General features: G+C 46.4%; 1 protein-coding gene across 2 annotated transcripts; it reads right to left on the bottom strand.

Moving 5' to 3' along the window:
- Positions 1-10,344: 10,344 nt before the first annotated feature.
- hpca (hippocalcin) lies at positions 10,345-15,426 on the bottom strand. 2 transcript variants are annotated; one of them, XM_034544928.1, is made up of 5 exons: positions 15,331-15,426; positions 14,578-14,637; positions 12,488-12,493; positions 11,775-11,880; positions 10,427-10,540 (listed from the first exon to the last, which is right to left on the bottom strand). In XM_034544928.1, exons 1-5 carry the CDS (start codon positions 15,424-15,426, stop codon positions 10,443-10,445), a joined length of 366 nt encoding a protein of 121 aa, XP_034400819.1. In that variant the 3' UTR covers positions 10,427-10,442. The 2 variants fall into 2 exon arrangements, with proteins under 2 accessions (XP_034400818.1, XP_034400819.1); XM_034544927.1 differs by lacking the exon at positions 12,488-12,493 and having other exon boundaries at positions 10,345-10,540; positions 14,356-14,637.
- Positions 15,427-18,173: the final 2,747 nt, after the last annotated feature.

Below are 18,173 nucleotides of genomic sequence, written 5' to 3'. Positions count from 1 at the left end.
AGATTGACAAACAGGTAAATGTCCATAACGTGAAAAAGAATAAAATAAAGTAAAAAAAAAAAAAAACATGAATATGAGAGATGTTTTTGTCTTTCAAACACACGTTTACCTGCGTGAAGGTTGGCGGAATTACATAGACAACAGGTAATTAGCAACTGTGGTTTCAAAATAAAAGCATGAAAAAGAAAAATAACTGAGCATTATATTATATTCATTTAATGCAGATTATTAGTCAAGCACCATCTGAACGCTGCACTACTTTGCTGCACTTCATTGCTTTAAGCCCGAAGGTGCTTTAGCAACACGGTCTTCCGTGTTTATCAGTCGTTTTTAAAACACGGTGGTATTTTATTTTGAAAAACTGGAGAGGCGTCACTCCACTTTCTGCCTGTCCCGAGCGAGAAGAGAGAGAGAGAGAAAGAGAGAAAGAGAGAGAGAGAGAGAGAGAGAGAGAAAGAACATGCGGATGAGCTCTACGCACGAGACGCGCCGTGGTGCCCCAGCAGAGATGACCGGTGCAGGTAACAAAGAAAAGGCTGCGCGTGCCCGTGGGGAACTTTATTTTTTAAAGTGACTTTAAAGTGCAGGCCGTTGTTTGTCTCACATTCTCTGAATGTGTGTTCGGGTGTGGCACACCTGTCTGCTGATGAGCTGTGACGTCATTTGTTGACATACATAATTGTTTTATTTATTTATGTCTGTCTGCATTTCCCTTCATTTAAACATTGAACTTCCTGAAATCAAACAAAAAAACAGGCACCGTGTTAAAGTCCTCACACTCCACGTTAATTTATATATATATATATATATTAACAATATAGTGTATGAATGATGATGCAAATTGTCCTGCATGTGTTTTTGTGAAAGCAGGAATGTGTGACACACACACACACACACACACACACACGCACACACACAGAAGTGTAGGTTAGGATTAATCATCATGTAGACCAGATACCATCCCATAATAAATGCAGAAACATGTTTGTCTTAAAACATATTTTTTTATTTTACTCATCAGAATACATTTGTTATGTGAGCGTTTTCATGTTTAACTTAAAAAATAATTAATAATAATAATAATTCAACATGATAATATATAGTTTTTCTAAAGGAATCAATCTTTCTGCTCGTGGAAATACTAATTACTCTGTTTTTGTGTGCATTATATATCATCAGAAATGTGTGTATATATATATATATATATATATATATATATATATAAATGTCTAACGTACTATATTATTGTTTAGGTTTCCTGTGGCTCTTCCTCTGAGCAGCTATGTGCTCAGCAGCTAATCATTGATACACGCGACCTCTCCGCCGTGCGTTTGACCTCGATGTCGCGTCCCCGATCAATACCCCCCCCCCCCCACCCCCCCCGTGGGTGATGTAACGACTCCAGAGTTCACTCCCCTCTGTTGTGGTCCCCCCCCCCCCTTCAGGTTTGTGTTGTGCCAGCCTGGAGGAGCCCAGGACCCTGATGAAGATGGGTCTGAGCGTGCTCCTCGTGGGCCACGTTAACTTCCTGTTGGGGGCGCTGATGCACGGCGTGGTGCTCCGACACGTCAGCCTCCACAAGCAGGCCGCGGCCATGGAGTACGCCGTGGCCAACGTGGTGGCGCTCGCCTCCGGCCTCGTGGTGAGTGCGCCCGAAAAATAACGGAGAGATCAAAACTGTAATTTTTTGTAAAATGTTGATTGATTGCAATTCCCCCCCCCCCCCTTTTTAAAAATAAATAAATATGCAGAACATTGTTTGTTTGAATCGGTCCGAGATGTTTCTGATGATCTCCGGTTCGCTGAAATGAATTGGTTCGTACGGTCATGGAAAACCTGGAAAAGTCCTGGAATTTTAAAAATGGTTATTTACAGGCCTGGAAAAGTCCTTGGGGGAAGAGAAAAAAATCCCCAAAGTTTTGGAAAAGTCATGGAAATTTGAGTTTGGAAATAATTAATATGCTTTTAAAAGAAAGACGTTGAAAATATAAGCAGGCATACGCTCTCATACTCGGGTTTTTAATTTAAATAGTACATTTTCTCACTTTTTCATGTACACACGAAGATTTCACAAAAATGTTTGGTCATGCAAATCTTGTTTTTAAAAGTTTTGGAAAAGTCCTGGAAATCCATTTCATGAGCAACGTGGTGAATATTCTTTTGAATTTGTCTCCGCAGGGAATCGTTGTCGGCATTCTGGCCATCGTCCTGTCTAAAAACAAGAAGAGCAGAGGCCTGGTTCGTATGCTCTCGCTCTCTCTACCTGCACCTCCTCCTCCTCCTCTTCGCTCCCGGTGCATCTCTTCTTGTTCTTATCGAGTTTCCCGACTCTCAAAGTGATTCATGCGTCTCACCTTCTGTAAACGCGCTGAAGGAGGGGTTCCCTTCAGTCCTGGTTCTCTTCAGTCCTGGTTCCCTTCAGTCCTGGTTCTCTTCAGTCCTGGTTCCCTTCAGTCCTGGTTCCCTTCAGTCCTGGTTCTCTTCAGTCCTGGTTCCCTTCAGTCCTGGTTCTCTTCAGTACTGGTTCCCTTCAGTCCTGGTTCCCTTCAGTCCTGGTTCCCTTCAGTCCTGGTTCTCTTCAGTCCTGGTTCCCTTCAGTCCTGGTTCCCTTCAGTCCTGGTTCTCTTCAGTCCTGGTTCCCTTCAGTACTGGTTCCCTTCAGTCCTGGTTCTCTTCAGTCCTGGTTCCCTTCAGTCCTGGTTCCCTTCAGTCCTGGTTCTCTTCAGTCCTGGTTCCCTTCAGTCCTGGTTCCCTTCAGTCCTGGTTCTCTTCAGTCCTGGTTCCCTTCAGTCCTGGTTCTCTTCAGTCCTGGTTCCCTTCAGTCCTGGGTCCCTTCAGTCCTGGTTCCCTTCAGTCCTGGTTCTCTTCAGTCCTGGTTCCCTTCAGTCCTGGTTCCCTTCAGTACTGGTTCTCTTCAGTCCTGGTTCCCTTCAGTCCTGGTTCTCTTCAGTCCTGGTTCTCTTCAGTCCTGGTTCCCTTCAGTCCTGGTTCTCTTCAGTCCTGGTTCTCTTCAGTCCTGGTTCCCTTCAGTCCTGGTTCCCTTCAGTCCTGGTTCCCTTCAGTCCTGGTTCTCTTCAGTCCTGGTTCCCTTCAGTCCTGGTTCCCTTCAGTCCTGGTTCTCTTCAGTCCTGGTTCCCTTCAGTCCTGGTTCTCTTCAGTCCTGGTTCCCTTCAGTCCTGGTTCTCTTCAGTCCTGGTTCCCTTCAGTCCTGGGTCCCTTCAGTCCTGGTTCTCTTCAGTCCTGGGTCCCTTCAGTCCTGGTTCTCTTCAGTCCTGGTTCTCTTCAGTCCTGGTTCCCTTCAGTCCTGGTTCTCTTCAGTCCTGGTTCCCTTCAGTCCTGGTTCCCTTCAGTCCTGGTTCTCTTCAGTCCTGGTTCCCTTCAGTCCTGGTTCTCTTCAGTCCTGGTTCCCTTCAGTCCTGGTTCCCTTCAGTCCTGGTTCTCTTCAGTCCTGGTTCTCTTCAGTCCTGGTTCCCTTCAGTCCTGGTTCCCTTCAGTCCTGGTTCTCTTCAGTCCTGGTTCCCTTCAGTCCTGGTTCCCTTCAGTCCTGGTTCCCTTCAGTCCTGGTTCCCTTCAGTCCTGGTTCTCTTCAGTCCTGGTTCCCTTCAGTCCTGGTTCCCTTCAGTCCTGGTTCTCTTCAGTCCTGGTTCCCTTCAGTCCTGGTTCCCTTCAGTCCTGGTTCTCTTCAGTCCTGGTTCCCTTCAGTCCTGGTTCTCTTCAGTCCTGGTTCCCTTCAGTCCTGGTTCTCTTCAGTCCTGGTTCCCTTCAGTCCTGGGTCCCTTCAGTCCTGGTTCCCTTCAGTCCTGGTTCTCTTCAGTCCTGGTTCCCTTCAGTCCTGGTTCCCTTCAGTCCTGGGTCCCTTCAGTCCTGGTTCTCTTCAGTCCTGGGTCCCTTCAGTCCTGGTTCTCTTCAGTCCTGGTTCCCTTCAGTCCTGGTTCTCTTCAGTCCTGGGTCCCTTCAGTCCTGGTTCTCTTCAGTCCTGGTTCCCTTCAGTCCTGGTTCTCTTCAGTCCTGGTTCCCTTCAGTCCTGGGTCCCTTCAGTCCTGGTTCCCTTCAGTCCTGGTTGCTCACAGCTGATGGCTCCTATCAGGAGGTTTGGATCAACGCGTCCCATTGAAGGACTAAAACCCGCCTCTCGGGACGAGGTGTTTTAAATGAACCACCTCGGTGCCACGAAGGCAGAATAGCTTAAATATTTACTGTTGTGTTTTTATGTCGTAGAACAAAACATCTCAAATCTCTGAAGCGTGTGTGTCAACCACACACTTTATGACAAATACAATAATGTGTAGCGACTCGAGTCGAAGGAAAGCTCATTAATTTGGTTCATAAGAAGAAATGTTTTTCAGTTTAGAGCAAACGACAGTAAAAAAAAAAGGATCTTATTTTCAGCTGCAGAATTGGTGCCTTATTAAAGTATTTACAGCTGAATAGTGACTGGGAATAAACCACAATGCACATATTCTATTTATCATAATGGATAATAATAATGGAGCTCTCATTGTTGGTTGTTGGTCTTCTTGTTGTCCGTGAGAAAAAATACAAAATAACTTCAGCCTCCTCCTTTTTATCTTTCAGGCCATTAACAAATAATTTTGGGAATGAGAAGCTAAAAGTAAATTGTTTAATTATATAAATATTTAATTTATTTTTTACTTTAATTTTGCATTAATTGAGTTGGGGAGCAAACTTGACAAATGAAAAACCTTTTGAGTCCATGAGTCACGTGTTTCAACGCTGATTTATTAATAATAATAATGTAGATTATTCTTTGCTGTCCTCATCTTTTTACTTCTGCCTCAGTTTCCCAACAGCATTGAAGCTTCAGCTGATTGTCTCCCCACCCCCCCCCCCCCCCCCCACAGACGTGGTCACTCTTCACGTGCGGCCTGGCGGCGGCGCTAATGGCGGCGACCTCGGCCATCGGCCTCTGCCTGTCCGTGGTGAGCACCGTCGTCTACGGCGGGCGGAGCCTCCTGACTCGCTGCCGCTTCCCCGACGCCGTCGGCTACTCCAGCATCACCAGCGAGTGTCCCTTCGACCCCACGCGCATCTACGTGAGTGTGTGCGTGCGTGCGTGTGTGTGTGTGTGTGTGTGTGTGAGGCTGGCGGTGTCTTTCCCGTCACTCAGTCGGTCACGTTGTGCAGCCGGTGGCAGGAATGCTGACCCGACTTCCGGCTGCGTCCGGTTCCAGCGCGCTCCTGTCAGGCCCGCTCAGCCTCTCGGCCGCGGCCGCACGTCGACACCACTTTGGCATTTTAGCGCGGCGAGTCGTCCGCAATGCATCGCTATGGTGACCTTTGTGTTGAGCTGGGTCTGTACCCGGTGGAGGCGTTAACGCCGGTCCCGCTGTGGATGCATGCGGCGTGGCTTTAGGGTCAGAGGTCATGGTCTGGATTGCGGCCGTGAATAGCTCAAACACAGCATTGGAGGGATGTGCAACCTGGACTGCAGGTGTTTTATTGTGTGTGTGTGTGTGTGTGTTCAGCACGCTCCGTCATCACGAGACACTTTTAAGTAACAAACATTAAAGTGCACGTTGCAGAAGTGCGGTGTGCAGCGGTTGACCTGAAAATCACTTGACAACCCAATAGTCCTCAAGCTAGTTCAGCACTTCTGTGTCTGCCCGTAACCATGACGACCTGTGCAGCGACGATGAGCATTTAAGTCCCAATGAAACGTACGTTAGAGCGATTTATTTATCATTCATTGTTTAACGGGTGCGCGTCATCGGGAAGATGCTGTTGTGATGAACGTTAAAATTGTTACCCAATCTGTTCAGATTTCATAAAACTAGGGATCATTTTGACTGCACGCACTTCTGGTTTTACCTTTTTTTTTTTTTTTAATAAAGTTTTTAAAAAATGATGCCCCCCCCCAAAAAAAATTAAGATAAACTAGATGAATCTTTTCAGTCTGAAGTGACTCACTTTTAGTTTTAGTCGGCTATCAGCGAGGGACCTTCCAACATGGCTGCCGGAGGGCCCATTACATCACCTGAAAGTGTGTTTTTTTTTTGGGCTTCTGGTTCTGATGTAATAGCTGCTGCTTAGAGGAAGTCATTTTATTTTTTTATGCTTCATGCATAATTCATCCTAAATTCCAAAAGAAAGCGTCCAAACTTCCAACCGTTACCGTTCCTTCTCTTTGTAGTGTGTGAGTCAGCGTGGCTCACAGACGGCCACTCTTCCTCTTCTTCTTCCTCTTCTTCTTCCTCTCAATTCCCTCTGTGCACTTCCACTCTGATACATTCTGCTCTGCATATTTTATTCGCGTTTGCCGACTCTCTCCGGTGCCGACTGAAGCTCCCAGACTCGCTGCCGTGTCCCCGCTCCACAGCCGTCTGATTTTAAAAAAAGAAAGAATTAAAGAGGTTTCTGAGTCACACCAGGACCCGGACTGCGTCCCTGTGTTCTTTCTGCTAACGCTGCTCCTCCATCCCTCCCCAGAGTACCACTCTGATCCTTTGGGTGCCTCTGATCGTGACCTGCTTCATCCAGACGGTGTTTTCAGCCCGCTGCTCCGCTGCCTGCGCTTCATTCCTGGGTCTGCCTTGCTGCCCCGGCAACGAGGGAGCCAGGGGCCGCGACAGAGCGGTGAGGTTCCCACATTTTACCTTCCGGATGGGGCATGAGACGACTTTCAATAGAGCCATTATATAATAAAAAATGTGACTAATCTTGTTCATAATTTGTTTGTATAGATCCATGTGAGGTCGGTGGAGGAAGGTGCTCCAACTGAACCACCAACAAACTCTGAACCACCAACAAACTACTATGAACCACCAACAAACTACTATGAACCACCAACAAACTACTATGAACCACCAACAAACTACTCTGAACCTCCAAGAAGCTACTCTGATTCACCAACAAACTACTTTGAACCTCCAAGAAGCTACTCTGATTCACCAACAAACTACTCTGAACCACCAACACGCTACTCTGAACCACCAAGAAACTACTCTGAACCACCAACACGCTACTCTGAACCTCCAAGAAACTACTCTGAACCTCCAAGAAACTACTCTGAACCACCAAGAAACTACTCTGAACCACCAAGAAACTACTCTGAACCACCAACACGCTACTCTGAACCTCCAAGAAACTACTCTGAACCTCCAAGAAACTACTCTGAACCTCCAACACGCTACTCTGAACCTCCAAGAAACTACTCTGAACCTCCAAGAAACTACTCTGAACCACCAACACGCTACTCTGAACCTCCAAGAAACTACTCTGAACCTCCAACACGCTACTCTGAACCTCCAAGAAACTACTCTGAACCACCAACACGCTACTCTGAACCTCCAAGAAACTACTCTGAACCACCAACACGCTACTCTGAACCTCCAACACGCTACTCTGAACCTCCAAGAAGCTACTCTGATTCACCAACAAACTACTCTGAACCACCAACAAACTACTCTGAACCTCCAAGAAACTACTCTGAACCTCCAACAAACTACTCTGAACCACCAACAAACTACTCTGAACCACCAACAAACTACTCTGAACCTCCAACAAACTACTCTGAACCTCCAACAAACTACTCTGAACCTCCAACACGCTACCCTGAACCTCCGGGAAGCCACCGCGAGCCTCCGACGCGGAGTACCGAGCCTCCGAGGCAGGACCGCAGAGCCCCCCTCCCTCCTCCGCGCCGTCCCCATCATCACCGGGGCCTCCCTCCCTCGGAGAGGAGGCTCCTCCGCCAGCCCAACCGGGAAAGGTCAGACGCCGAGAGGCTGGAATCGCGTGTTGGCAGCCGGCAAAGGGCACCGGAGCGGAGCCGACTGCTGCACAGGGCGACGCTGGAGAGGTCCAGCTTCTGGATTTAGACACGTCAGTTCTGCGTGTGTGTGTGTGTGTGTGTGTACACACACACTGGAGTGCTTGGATTGAAACATCATCATTCACAACACCATTGTACTCCTGGAGGCTCAGGCTTCTTGCACAGTGTGCAGGATGCCGAGCGTCTGTTCTTGTATTTCTGTGCTAACGAGGGTCACATTATTATTATTATTATTATTATTATTACGAGGATGGACAGATATATAATAGTTTATATAATAGAATATGCTGCTGTCTTTCACAGCAGCATATTCTGTGAAAACCACCAGGCTGCTTCCAGTCAATAGTCCCCACAGTGTCATAAAACCGTGTGTGTGTGTGTGTGTGTGTTTGCCTGTTTTGAGTAAATGAGAATTTGGTGCATTTCTTTTTCTGCTTTTTTAGGTCGAGAGCAAAATAAAACTGCAGGTTATTTTTTTTTTTTTAATGTATTTCGACAAAGTCAAGTCAATAAAGTATTTATTCAAAGTTTTGCATCTGTGTGTGTGTGTGTGTGTGTGTTTAGCAGCGTAACCCCTGAGAGTGGCCTGACAGGAAGGACCGGTTCCACCGTGGAGATAACGAGGGAATGAATATTCGGCCAGTTCGCGCCCAGACGTTAGCCGGGTCCGCGTTAACGCACTCCTTCCACGGCCAGAAAAGAGAGGAAAACAGTCCACACACGTGCGGCTTTTTTGAAACACAAAAGGTATATTTCAATTAGTCAGGTCCAAACGGGAACAAACATGACGTCCTCGCGGTGAGGTTTTCATGCAACAGAAAGAATAGGAAGCGAGGAAAAGGAGGTGAGGAAGGAAGGAAGGAAGAAAGAAAGAAAGGTGGCGTATTCATTCAACACAAGGTACCAGTTCATCAGAGGCAGCGAGAATAGAAAGAACAAAAATGGGTTAAACTAAAGCGGCTGGTGTTCCTCATCCTGCCAGCAGAGGGCAGAGACACTAAGCGAGGAACCTTTTGGTCCTTGTGGGGGCTCACTCGGCCATTTGGGGCAAAGTGCACATATTGGGCTAATGTAAATCATATGGTTTGAGTCTGGTTTGAAGGGGGCTCTTCTCCAACTAGCTGAGGGTCCTTTTTATCCAACGTGGCGGACCGAGGAACCGCTTTTATTCGCCGCCAGTCTCAAATGTGCGACGCAAAGTCGGTTCCCGAAACCTCCTTTTGTGGAGCTGCTGAACCACTTGACATCATCATCATCTCATTAAGATTTTAAAGGAATAAACACCGAACCTTTTTTTTTTAAGTTTTGGAGCCAATTCAGACGTTTAGCATCTATTTTTAAATCTGGAACAATATGTTTTATGAACTGAAAAAGTAGCTAGTAAACTATAGATGTCAGGTAATGGAATATTTTCAAAATAAATACGAAAAATATCGCTCCGGTATTCCGAGTGAATGCATTTAATTACATTGTACACACCACCGTATACAAGAACCTGAAGGCCCCTCCCCTTCCTAAAACAAGGATGTGTAATATGTAATATAATATCTAAACTAATCCGGGAGGCAAATAAAGCGCATCGAGAGGGCTGGAGGGAGATGAGCGAGCCCTTAGTGTCTCTGGGAGGGGTGGCGGGGGGGCGTCATGAGGTCCTCGTGAGGTCGGTTGGGTGGGATCATGCGGGCGCGGTAACCGTGGTAACGCTTTCCTGCTCGTCGTCGAAGAACTTCAACGTACTTTTCTTTGTTCTTCTTTTTTTACAGATTAAGAAACAACACGACGTGGTGCGATACTGTAAAAGGTCGTCGCGAGCACAACGATCAGAAGCATTATGGGATGCCCTTAAGCCACTGTAGGGTCTCGATCCCATCTCGCGTCTTCTCTCTCTCTGTCACTGTAAACTGGTCCCCCTCAAGGTTTCAAATTAAAAGCACGATAACATAAAAGGAGGAAAAACAATATGTACAATAAACAAAAACATAATGTTAGAAATCAACACATTGCCACTAGATATCAATAGAAAATTGAATGGGATCTTAGGCCTTCTTTTTCTCAGCGAAAGATCATATAGCAGTAAAATCCCAACCCCCCCCCCCCCCCCCCCTCACCTCTACACCCATTCATATCAGACCAGGAAGCTGCGCTACATAATACTGCTTTTTCAATGCCAGAGAGAGTGTGAACCATATGTGAAGAGAAAAAGTTCATCTTGTGATATTCATAAACATACAGAATATAATATATACACGATGTACATGTGTGCGCTGGAGGATCTCCTCCCTAAAAAAAAACATCCACCCTTTGTCACCAGCTCTCTGGAAATGTGTCGTTCCAGAGAGAGAGAGAGAGAGAGAGAGACATTCGGGAACGCCTGATCGTTAAATGTACGCATGTCCCTTTTATTTATATTTATATATATATATATATATATATATATAAATATATATATATAGGAAAGTAAAATGATAGTGATGGCGTTTTCTTATCCTCCTTAAAATCCCTCCTCCGCCCTTGCACACGACAACGAACAAATGAAAGAGATGATATGAGAGACGAGAACCATCATGCACTGATTTGAGTGACTGTTTCAATAGCAACAGAGGGGGCGGGGGAGAGGGGGGGGGGGGGGTCATAGGGTCATAAGCAGGGTTCAGAACTGGGAGGCCGAGCTGGGGTCGCACTGGAGTAGCCTGACGATGGAGGGGTCGCTTTTGGCTCCTTTGATGAACTCCTCCAGGGACAGTTTGCCTGCAGAGCAAAAAAAAAAAGAAGCTTTTATTTTGTAGGAATACGGCTCCAAGAAAACGCCTTTTTGTACAACGCCGTACTTATTAAATGTCTCGATGATGTGGAATATTACTCCCATTTTCGGTCTTCCACTGTCCTTTTCTTTTCTTTTTTTTTTTTACTGCATATTGTGTTCGTAAAATGACAAAAATAAATAATTAGTTTTTCTGTTCGCACACAGACGCTTATTATTCCCCGGGAGACGAGATTAAAGAACATTTATCAGCATCAACTTGTTTTCCACATACATATGATTTATGAAAGTGTGGAATAATGTTGTAACTGGGGACTTTTTTTATTGTGTTATATTGTTTACAATATATTAATATATGCAGTCCCAAATTCTCTGAAAGATGATGTGGTTTCCACATTCATAAATTTCCAAACGTAGTTCTAAATGGGTTCTTCCTGAAGGGCTGAGGTTCTACTCAAAACCATCTGAGGAACCTTTTTATTTATTTTTTATGAAAGGGATATTCAAGGGTTCTTTGTGAGACCAAAGGTTCCTTTGGATCGGGAACCATGGTTGATGTGGATTGTGTTCCCATGGCATATTAAACCGAGCTCCATGTAGAACCCTCCTTGGCTGTGTTCTAGATGAAACCCACGAAATACAAAAGGGTTCTTCCCCCTTGGCTGGGTTCTAGATGAAACCCACGAAATACAAAAGGGTTCTTCCCCCTTGGCTGGGTTCTAGATGAAACCCACGAAATACAAAAGGGTTCTTCCCCCTTGGCTGTGTTCTAGATGAAACCTTTTGGAATATAGAATGGTTCTCAGCAGAACCCCCTGAGTAGGTTCTTTTTTTTTGGCGCACTTGAAAATGTGGGAAGGTTCTGGATATATCATCCAAAAAGGGTTCCGGGTGGAATCATTACATCATAGAAGGGTTCTCTGTAGAACTTCCCATGTGTGTTTTTGGGGTAAAACCTTTCTCAGATGGTTCTCGATAGAACCCTTTGAACTCCAGTTGGAACATTTAAAAAAAGTGTTATCCTGTGAAGAGGAGCGGAGGAACCCCACATGGTTCTAGTTAGCACCTTTATTCCTAAAAGTGGAGTAAAATGAGCACATTTCAAAGATTATTGTGGATAAACTGTCACATCTCCTTCCCTCCCTCCTCCTTCCCTCCCTCCTTCCTCCCTCCCTCCTTCCTCCCTCAGCACCCCTCCATGTTGCCATGTCCTCCTCTCACCGTCGTTATTGAGGTCCATTTGTCTGAAGATCTTATCCGTCCTCTTCTCCGGCGTGGATTCGTCCTCTGGCATCTTCATCACAGATGACACCATCTTGTAGATGGCCTGATAGACGGAGTGAGAGAAAGGAGAGAAGGCGGGGGTGGGAGGTGGAGAGGGAGGGAGGTGGAGGGGGGGGGGGGGGAGAGAGAGAACAGAAAGATAAGTGAATTCAAGCCGGCAGGGAACCATCAAGGAGACTCAGCGGGAGAGAACTCAGCTGAACTTCAAAAAAATAAAGCCACTCCATTTCTCCTGAAGACCACACGATCCAATCATCCAATGACATCCGTTATATTATACTTCATAAACGCCCACGCGGACGCACCGCTCCACAACCCCGGCATCGCACCGCCGTGCCACATGCCGAGCAGCGTAGGGGGAGGGGCTTAGAGAGGTAGAGCTTACTCCATTGATCCGATGCGTCTTTATCCGTGGACCGTTACGAGCCCCCCCGGCGCCATTAAATTAACCTCCGCCAGCGATGCCGAGTCTCAGCCCGGTCCTCGGACGCTGATCCACAATCAGCTTACGTGCCCATTAACTCACATGTTCTCCACTGGGAGCAGAGGGTGTGCAAACTGACTCCAGATCGATGTCACAGCAGCATCCTCAGAAGGGAAGGGGGCACAAAATGAGCTGCTTTTTTCTTTTTGGGCACCGGCTGTAAAACTTTTATCTCTCGGGCTATAAAACGAGTTCATATCTTCTAAAAGAAAGCTGTTTATCGAAAAAAACATAAAAACGTTATACTAAAAAGACGCCGGGGGCTTTTTGGCTTTATATTCTTTATTTTTTTTGTGGTTTTGACTATGACTCTTAATTATGTGACGCAAAGAAATGAACTTGTTTCAAATTCAAAGACTTCGTGAATGCAATAATCCCAAAATGTTGGGAGTGTTTATTCAAAACACCGGACAAGAGGAAGTCCGATAGATGATTTTTTTTTTTTTACCTGCGCACGCCTCTAAATACGTGAAATTCATAGTTTGATTGCTTTGTATATCTATTAAACAGGTTTTGAGTAATACAGCACTGCTTTTAAAATTGAATGAAAATTATAAAATAAATTTTAAAAACAGGCCAAATTATGACAAAAAAACCATACATGTCTTTTATCTTTTGATGTGGATGTCTCTCTCTCTCTCTCTCTCTCTCTCTCACACAATAGGCCCCTCCTCTCTCATCCAACAGAACGTAACCTCAATGAGGTTGAGGATAATCCCAGTATTCTGCCCACTCAGGGATAAACTCGGGTTAAATTTAACCCGCTAATCTACGAGAACCCAGACGCACACGCACACATACACACACACACACACACACACACACACACACACACACGTGCTGCGAGAACCTGGGGGCGAACATCTCGAGCAGTCTTTGTTTCTCCTCTTGGAGAGCGACAGGATTACATGCGGCACTAATGTAGCCGTACTCAACGGCGTCCGTCAGCACATTACGATAAGCACGCCTCTCAAATCTCTCTGCACATGCCAATGTATTAAGTTGCATAATTAAAGCGAGCATATAGCGTAAGTGCTCTCTCTCTCCCTCTCTCTGTTGGAAAGTTTGGTAACTCATATATTTATGACGTTATTTGGGGTCACCGCACCCACGTCCTGATATAACTCCCCGTGTGACTACTGTGGAGCCTCTTGCACGTGATATGTGCCCCGTATGTTATATATATTGACTTTAAGGAACCCCACTGATTTACACATGCATTCGTATTGAGGAGAATGACGTTCCTCTGATGACGTTACTGTGGTTCTCTCGCCTGGAGGTTGGAAACATGAATGGCACCATGTGGCCGTGGGACAAGTTCACTCCAGAGTATGGACACTCTTAGAAGTAAGGGTCCCGAACGGGTTCTTCCTGAAGGGTTATGGTTTGTGGAACTATGGGTTCCTTTGAGAACGCTTTGCATTCAAAGAACCATTTTGGGAAGAAGGAGTTCTAAAAAGGTGTTGTAGATACAACTCAGATAAATAGGGTTCAGAATAGAACCCCCTGGATGGGTGCTAGATGAGACCCATGGAATATAAAAGGGTTCTCGTGGGTCCCTTTGGATGGGTTCTTGTTAGCACTCCAAATATTCTGGATAGGTAGAACCTCAGGAGTGGGTTCTGGGTGGGACCCCTTTGAAAAGTTCCATGTGAAACCTCTACAAAGGGGCTCTACCAGGAACTATGGGTTCCTTTGAGATCCAAAGAACCATTTTGGGAAGGAGTTCTAAAAAGGTCTTAGCACTCCAAATATTCTGGATAGAAAGAACCTCTCGAGTGGGTTCTGGGTGGGACCTTTCACAGATGGTTTGAGGTATAACCCTTCATGTTGGGTTCTAGGTAGAACCACTTTGAAAAGTTCCAGGTGAAACCTCTACAAAGGGGTTCTACCAGGAAGCAAAAGCAGTTCTCCTCTGAGGACAAGCCGAAGAACCCTACACTGTTCTGGTTGGCACCATTTGTTTCTCAGAGTGTACAAACAACCCCGCCCCCCCCCGAACCCAACGAACAATACCCAGAATCCCTTGCTCACCTGTACAATCTCCAGCATCTCATCGCGGCTGATGTACCCGTTCCCGTCCAGGTCGTACATGCTGAAGGCCCACTTCAGCTTCTGCTCCAGCTTTCCCCGTGACGTCACGCTCAGGGCGATGATGAACTCCCGGAAGTCTATCGTCCCGTCGGCGTTGGTGTCGAACGTCCGGAAGACGTGCTCCGCGAACTTGGAGGCGTCGCCGTAGGGGAAGAAATTGGCGTAGATTTTCTTGAACTCCTCCACGTTCAGGGTACCGCTGGGGCAATCCTTCAAGAAACCCTGGGGAGGAGACGGCGCGGCGGTGAAGACGAGTCCCTCCCGGGCAATGCAACACGTCTCGATGGCGAAGTCTTAATAAAAAACATCTCAGAGCCAGTTGGTAAATATCGTGAATCAAATTTATTAAATGTCACATCACAGAAGCAACATTGAGCCCCGTGAAGAAGAAGTCGTGTTCGGTCGAGATAAACATCTTACAAAGGTCTGTGAGATCGAGAGGTGACAAAGGATGGAATTACTTTTTCATCGTCATATCAAATATTCTCACGAGCGCAAAGTCAACACACTACTGCGCTTAATGAAAACTTTTTTTCTTTTTTCATTACCAGTGGCATTTCCCCAGAGAGGGCGCCACAACTTTTTCTTGGAAAGACCAAAGGTGGATAACTTCTGAGCCACGGTGGAATATATATACCACGCCGTGTTGTTAATGGAGCCGTTAATCTGCTGACCGCCGTCAGTGTGAAGGAAACCCGGGTTCAGTGGGGCTTAAGTAACGGGTCGGGTGGAGGTGGCGGGATAACATGCACAGCTCTTATTCGGGACGGCTCACACAGCTGTTGCATATGTTTTAAGCCGTCACACAAACACACTGAAGATGAGTGGCGCTGTGCAAAAAGCGAGCGTAATCGGTTACTTTGTAACCGTGGTGTTCGTCGTACTTTTACCACGACTTCTTCACCCCGAACGTACCTTGTACCACTCCTGCAGCTCGTGGTCGGAGAACTCGGTATTCTCCCGGAGGTCCTGCAGCATCTCTGGCCGCAGCTTGCTGTTCTGTTTCCCCATGGCAACGGGGCGGGCGGGCGGGGGAGGGGGAGGGGGGAGGGGCTCTCGGTTTCCTTGACGACAGCAGTGACCACAGCACCGGCCGGGCCGCTGTTTTTTCCCCCTACCTGTCAATCGGGGAGGAGGTCAGGTCGGAGACAACGCACCCGGGACGAGAGATGGACGACCTCCTGTGAGGTAAAAGAAAAATATATATATTTATATTTATATGAGGAATTTAGAGAGGATTATTCATGACGGACCGTCTGCAAAAACACAGAAGTAGAGTTAGTGCAAAGAAACCCAGCGAGCAAACAGCAGAGAAACCCCACGAGGCGACTGTGACGCAGTATTGTGTCACCCCCCCCACCCCCCCGACACTGAATGTTACACAACGCCACGAGTCTTTATACTGCTGCATCACACACACACAAGGAAAAAAACATTAAATAATCCAGAAGCCCCCCGTGACGTCAACCGTCACATTTACGGGGTTTATCTAAGCCAGCTGTGCGTTTGTGTGTCAAATCAGCTGTTTAGCGTCTGTGTGTGTGTGTGTGTGTGTGTGTCTGTGTGTGTGTGTGTGTGTGTGTGTCTGTGTGTGTGTGTGTCCTAATCTTTATCTCAGCTCGGAGCAAGACAGGATTTCAGAGATGCAAGTATACGTTATGGCACCGTCACCGTGGCCCTTTTACCTTAAACTCACGTGCAATACATTGCAAAACACCCAAAGTTAAATACAATCATCTTCATCTTGACCCTAAAATTAATAATAACTGGTCGGTTTCAAAAGGTTTTTGCATCTTAATGTATTTATACTCCTTTAAAAATACCTTTTGCAACTGATTGCATGAAGGAATATTATAATGTAAAGTAGAAAAACACGAAGGTATCTTTAATTCATCTCATCTTTGTAAGATATAGAATGTTTGTACTTGTTAATCAAAAGTAACTCTCACTTTCAGCCAATGCTTACAATCCTTATTTAAAGTGAAATATAAGTAGTTTTCGCATAAACGTTTATTTTTTCTTGTGAGCAATTACGGTGTTTCGGTGTGTTTTCAACAACTTTGCTCCTCTGTATTCGACAGCTAATTAAAGCGTGTGTTTCACCATCACTGCTTCTCTGTGTGTGTGTGTGTGTGTGTGTGTGTATGTGTGACCCCGTTGACCTCCGGTCTGGGTAATTACGCCAACGTGTGCGCAGGCCCGTTTATGTTTGCGTGGACTTGGTCAAAGTCGAGCAGGAATGCGTCGGAGGCCGCCATCGCCGCACTGCTCCAGTTAATAAAATTAGACTCATATTAAGTCCCTCGTCCTGAATGTGTTACATTAAACGCTTGTGCGCTGACAGTTATGCTTGTCGCCAATTCCCAGGCGACTGAAGGGATAACTGACTGTGCCGAGGTATGACGGTTAAAAGAAAAGCTCAAATCATGACATCGCTGTCCTCTTAAATCTCGTTTAAATTGCTTCGGTTAGGTTTGCAATCTTATTTGAGAGATGTGTCTTTTTTTTATTCCCTTCGCAGACACACAGATTCATTTCTCCTCGAGGGGTAACTGAGAGGCGTATGTGTATGAGGAATGAGCACGTCTCGCTACAACACAGTAATTTGTGCATTTTCAGCCGAGCGCGGAACCGCTGTGTCTGACACAGTCGCATTGACGCAAACGCTTTTTAGTACCTGTGGAGATTAATAATAGCCGCCCACGCCGTCCAGTTGACGTCTGAAGAACAGTCACGAGGCGGTCTGAACCTCTCCGTGTGTGTGTGTGTGTGTGTGTGTGTGTGTGTGGGGCAAGCTTTGAAGAGACAATGAGATTTAATTGGCGAGATAAAGATTCGCTAATTAAAGCATTGAATGCTTTAACGATGACACACAGGAAACCCGTCGCCCTGATTGTCTTGTAGCAAAAGTGAATAAGAAAAGAAAGTACTGAAAGTAAAGGTGGGTGGGTGGGGGGGTCATCCTGAGACACGAGGAGACAACGAGTCCAAGAAAAACCAACAAAGCGTGACAATAACTCCAAAGAGAGGAGCAGGGGGGGGGGGGGGAGACGAAGACCCAGAGTCACGACTGAGACGGTGACAGTATCTTCATCGCGATCCGGGCTTTCATGGCGCCAAAGGTACACGAGTGCGGGGATTACGGCAAAAACAGCTGGCGTGCCAACAGATGCATCTTAATCCCAATGGACTGGACAAGTAAGCAAGCACCCGACCACGTTTAAAGACACAATGCCATACTCTGACGCCCTGAGTTACAGAATTGTCGAGACTCAAACAGTTTAAACAGATTACAAAAGTCTCGTAAATCATGACAGGAATGAGCCACGCCTGATTCTGGCACGACAATTAGCTTCCACTGGGCCTCCAACATGGCTGCAGGAGGAGCTGACGAGTCATCCCCGACAGCACCTCGCAGACCAAATCTCGTAAAGCGACGAGAGTGCGTCACCTGACTGACGCGCTCCGCTGCAAATCACACAACACAACAATGACCTTTTTCACTGCAATCGCTCCCTCCCTCCCCTTCCCCACTCGTTTGTATTACTATTCATTTAACCGAGCTGTGACACACGCCTCCCCGTAGGGTTCCGAGAATCACAGAATAGGACAAATTATTCTGTCCTCCCCGAGTTTAAATCCCCGCTTGTGACCCCCCCCCCCCCAAAAAAACCACCCTACTTTGAATCCCTTTGCGCCATCCATCCATCCATCCATCCATCATCCCTCCATCGTGAGGCACAAATCGCTAATCCATC

The sequence above is a fragment of the Cyclopterus lumpus genome, chromosome 11 (assembly GCF_009769545.1).
Source record: "Cyclopterus lumpus isolate fCycLum1 chromosome 11, fCycLum1.pri, whole genome shotgun sequence".
Taxonomy (NCBI): domain Eukaryota; kingdom Metazoa; phylum Chordata; class Actinopteri; order Perciformes; family Cyclopteridae; genus Cyclopterus; species Cyclopterus lumpus.
This window is presented reverse-complemented; position numbering and strand designations above follow the sequence as displayed.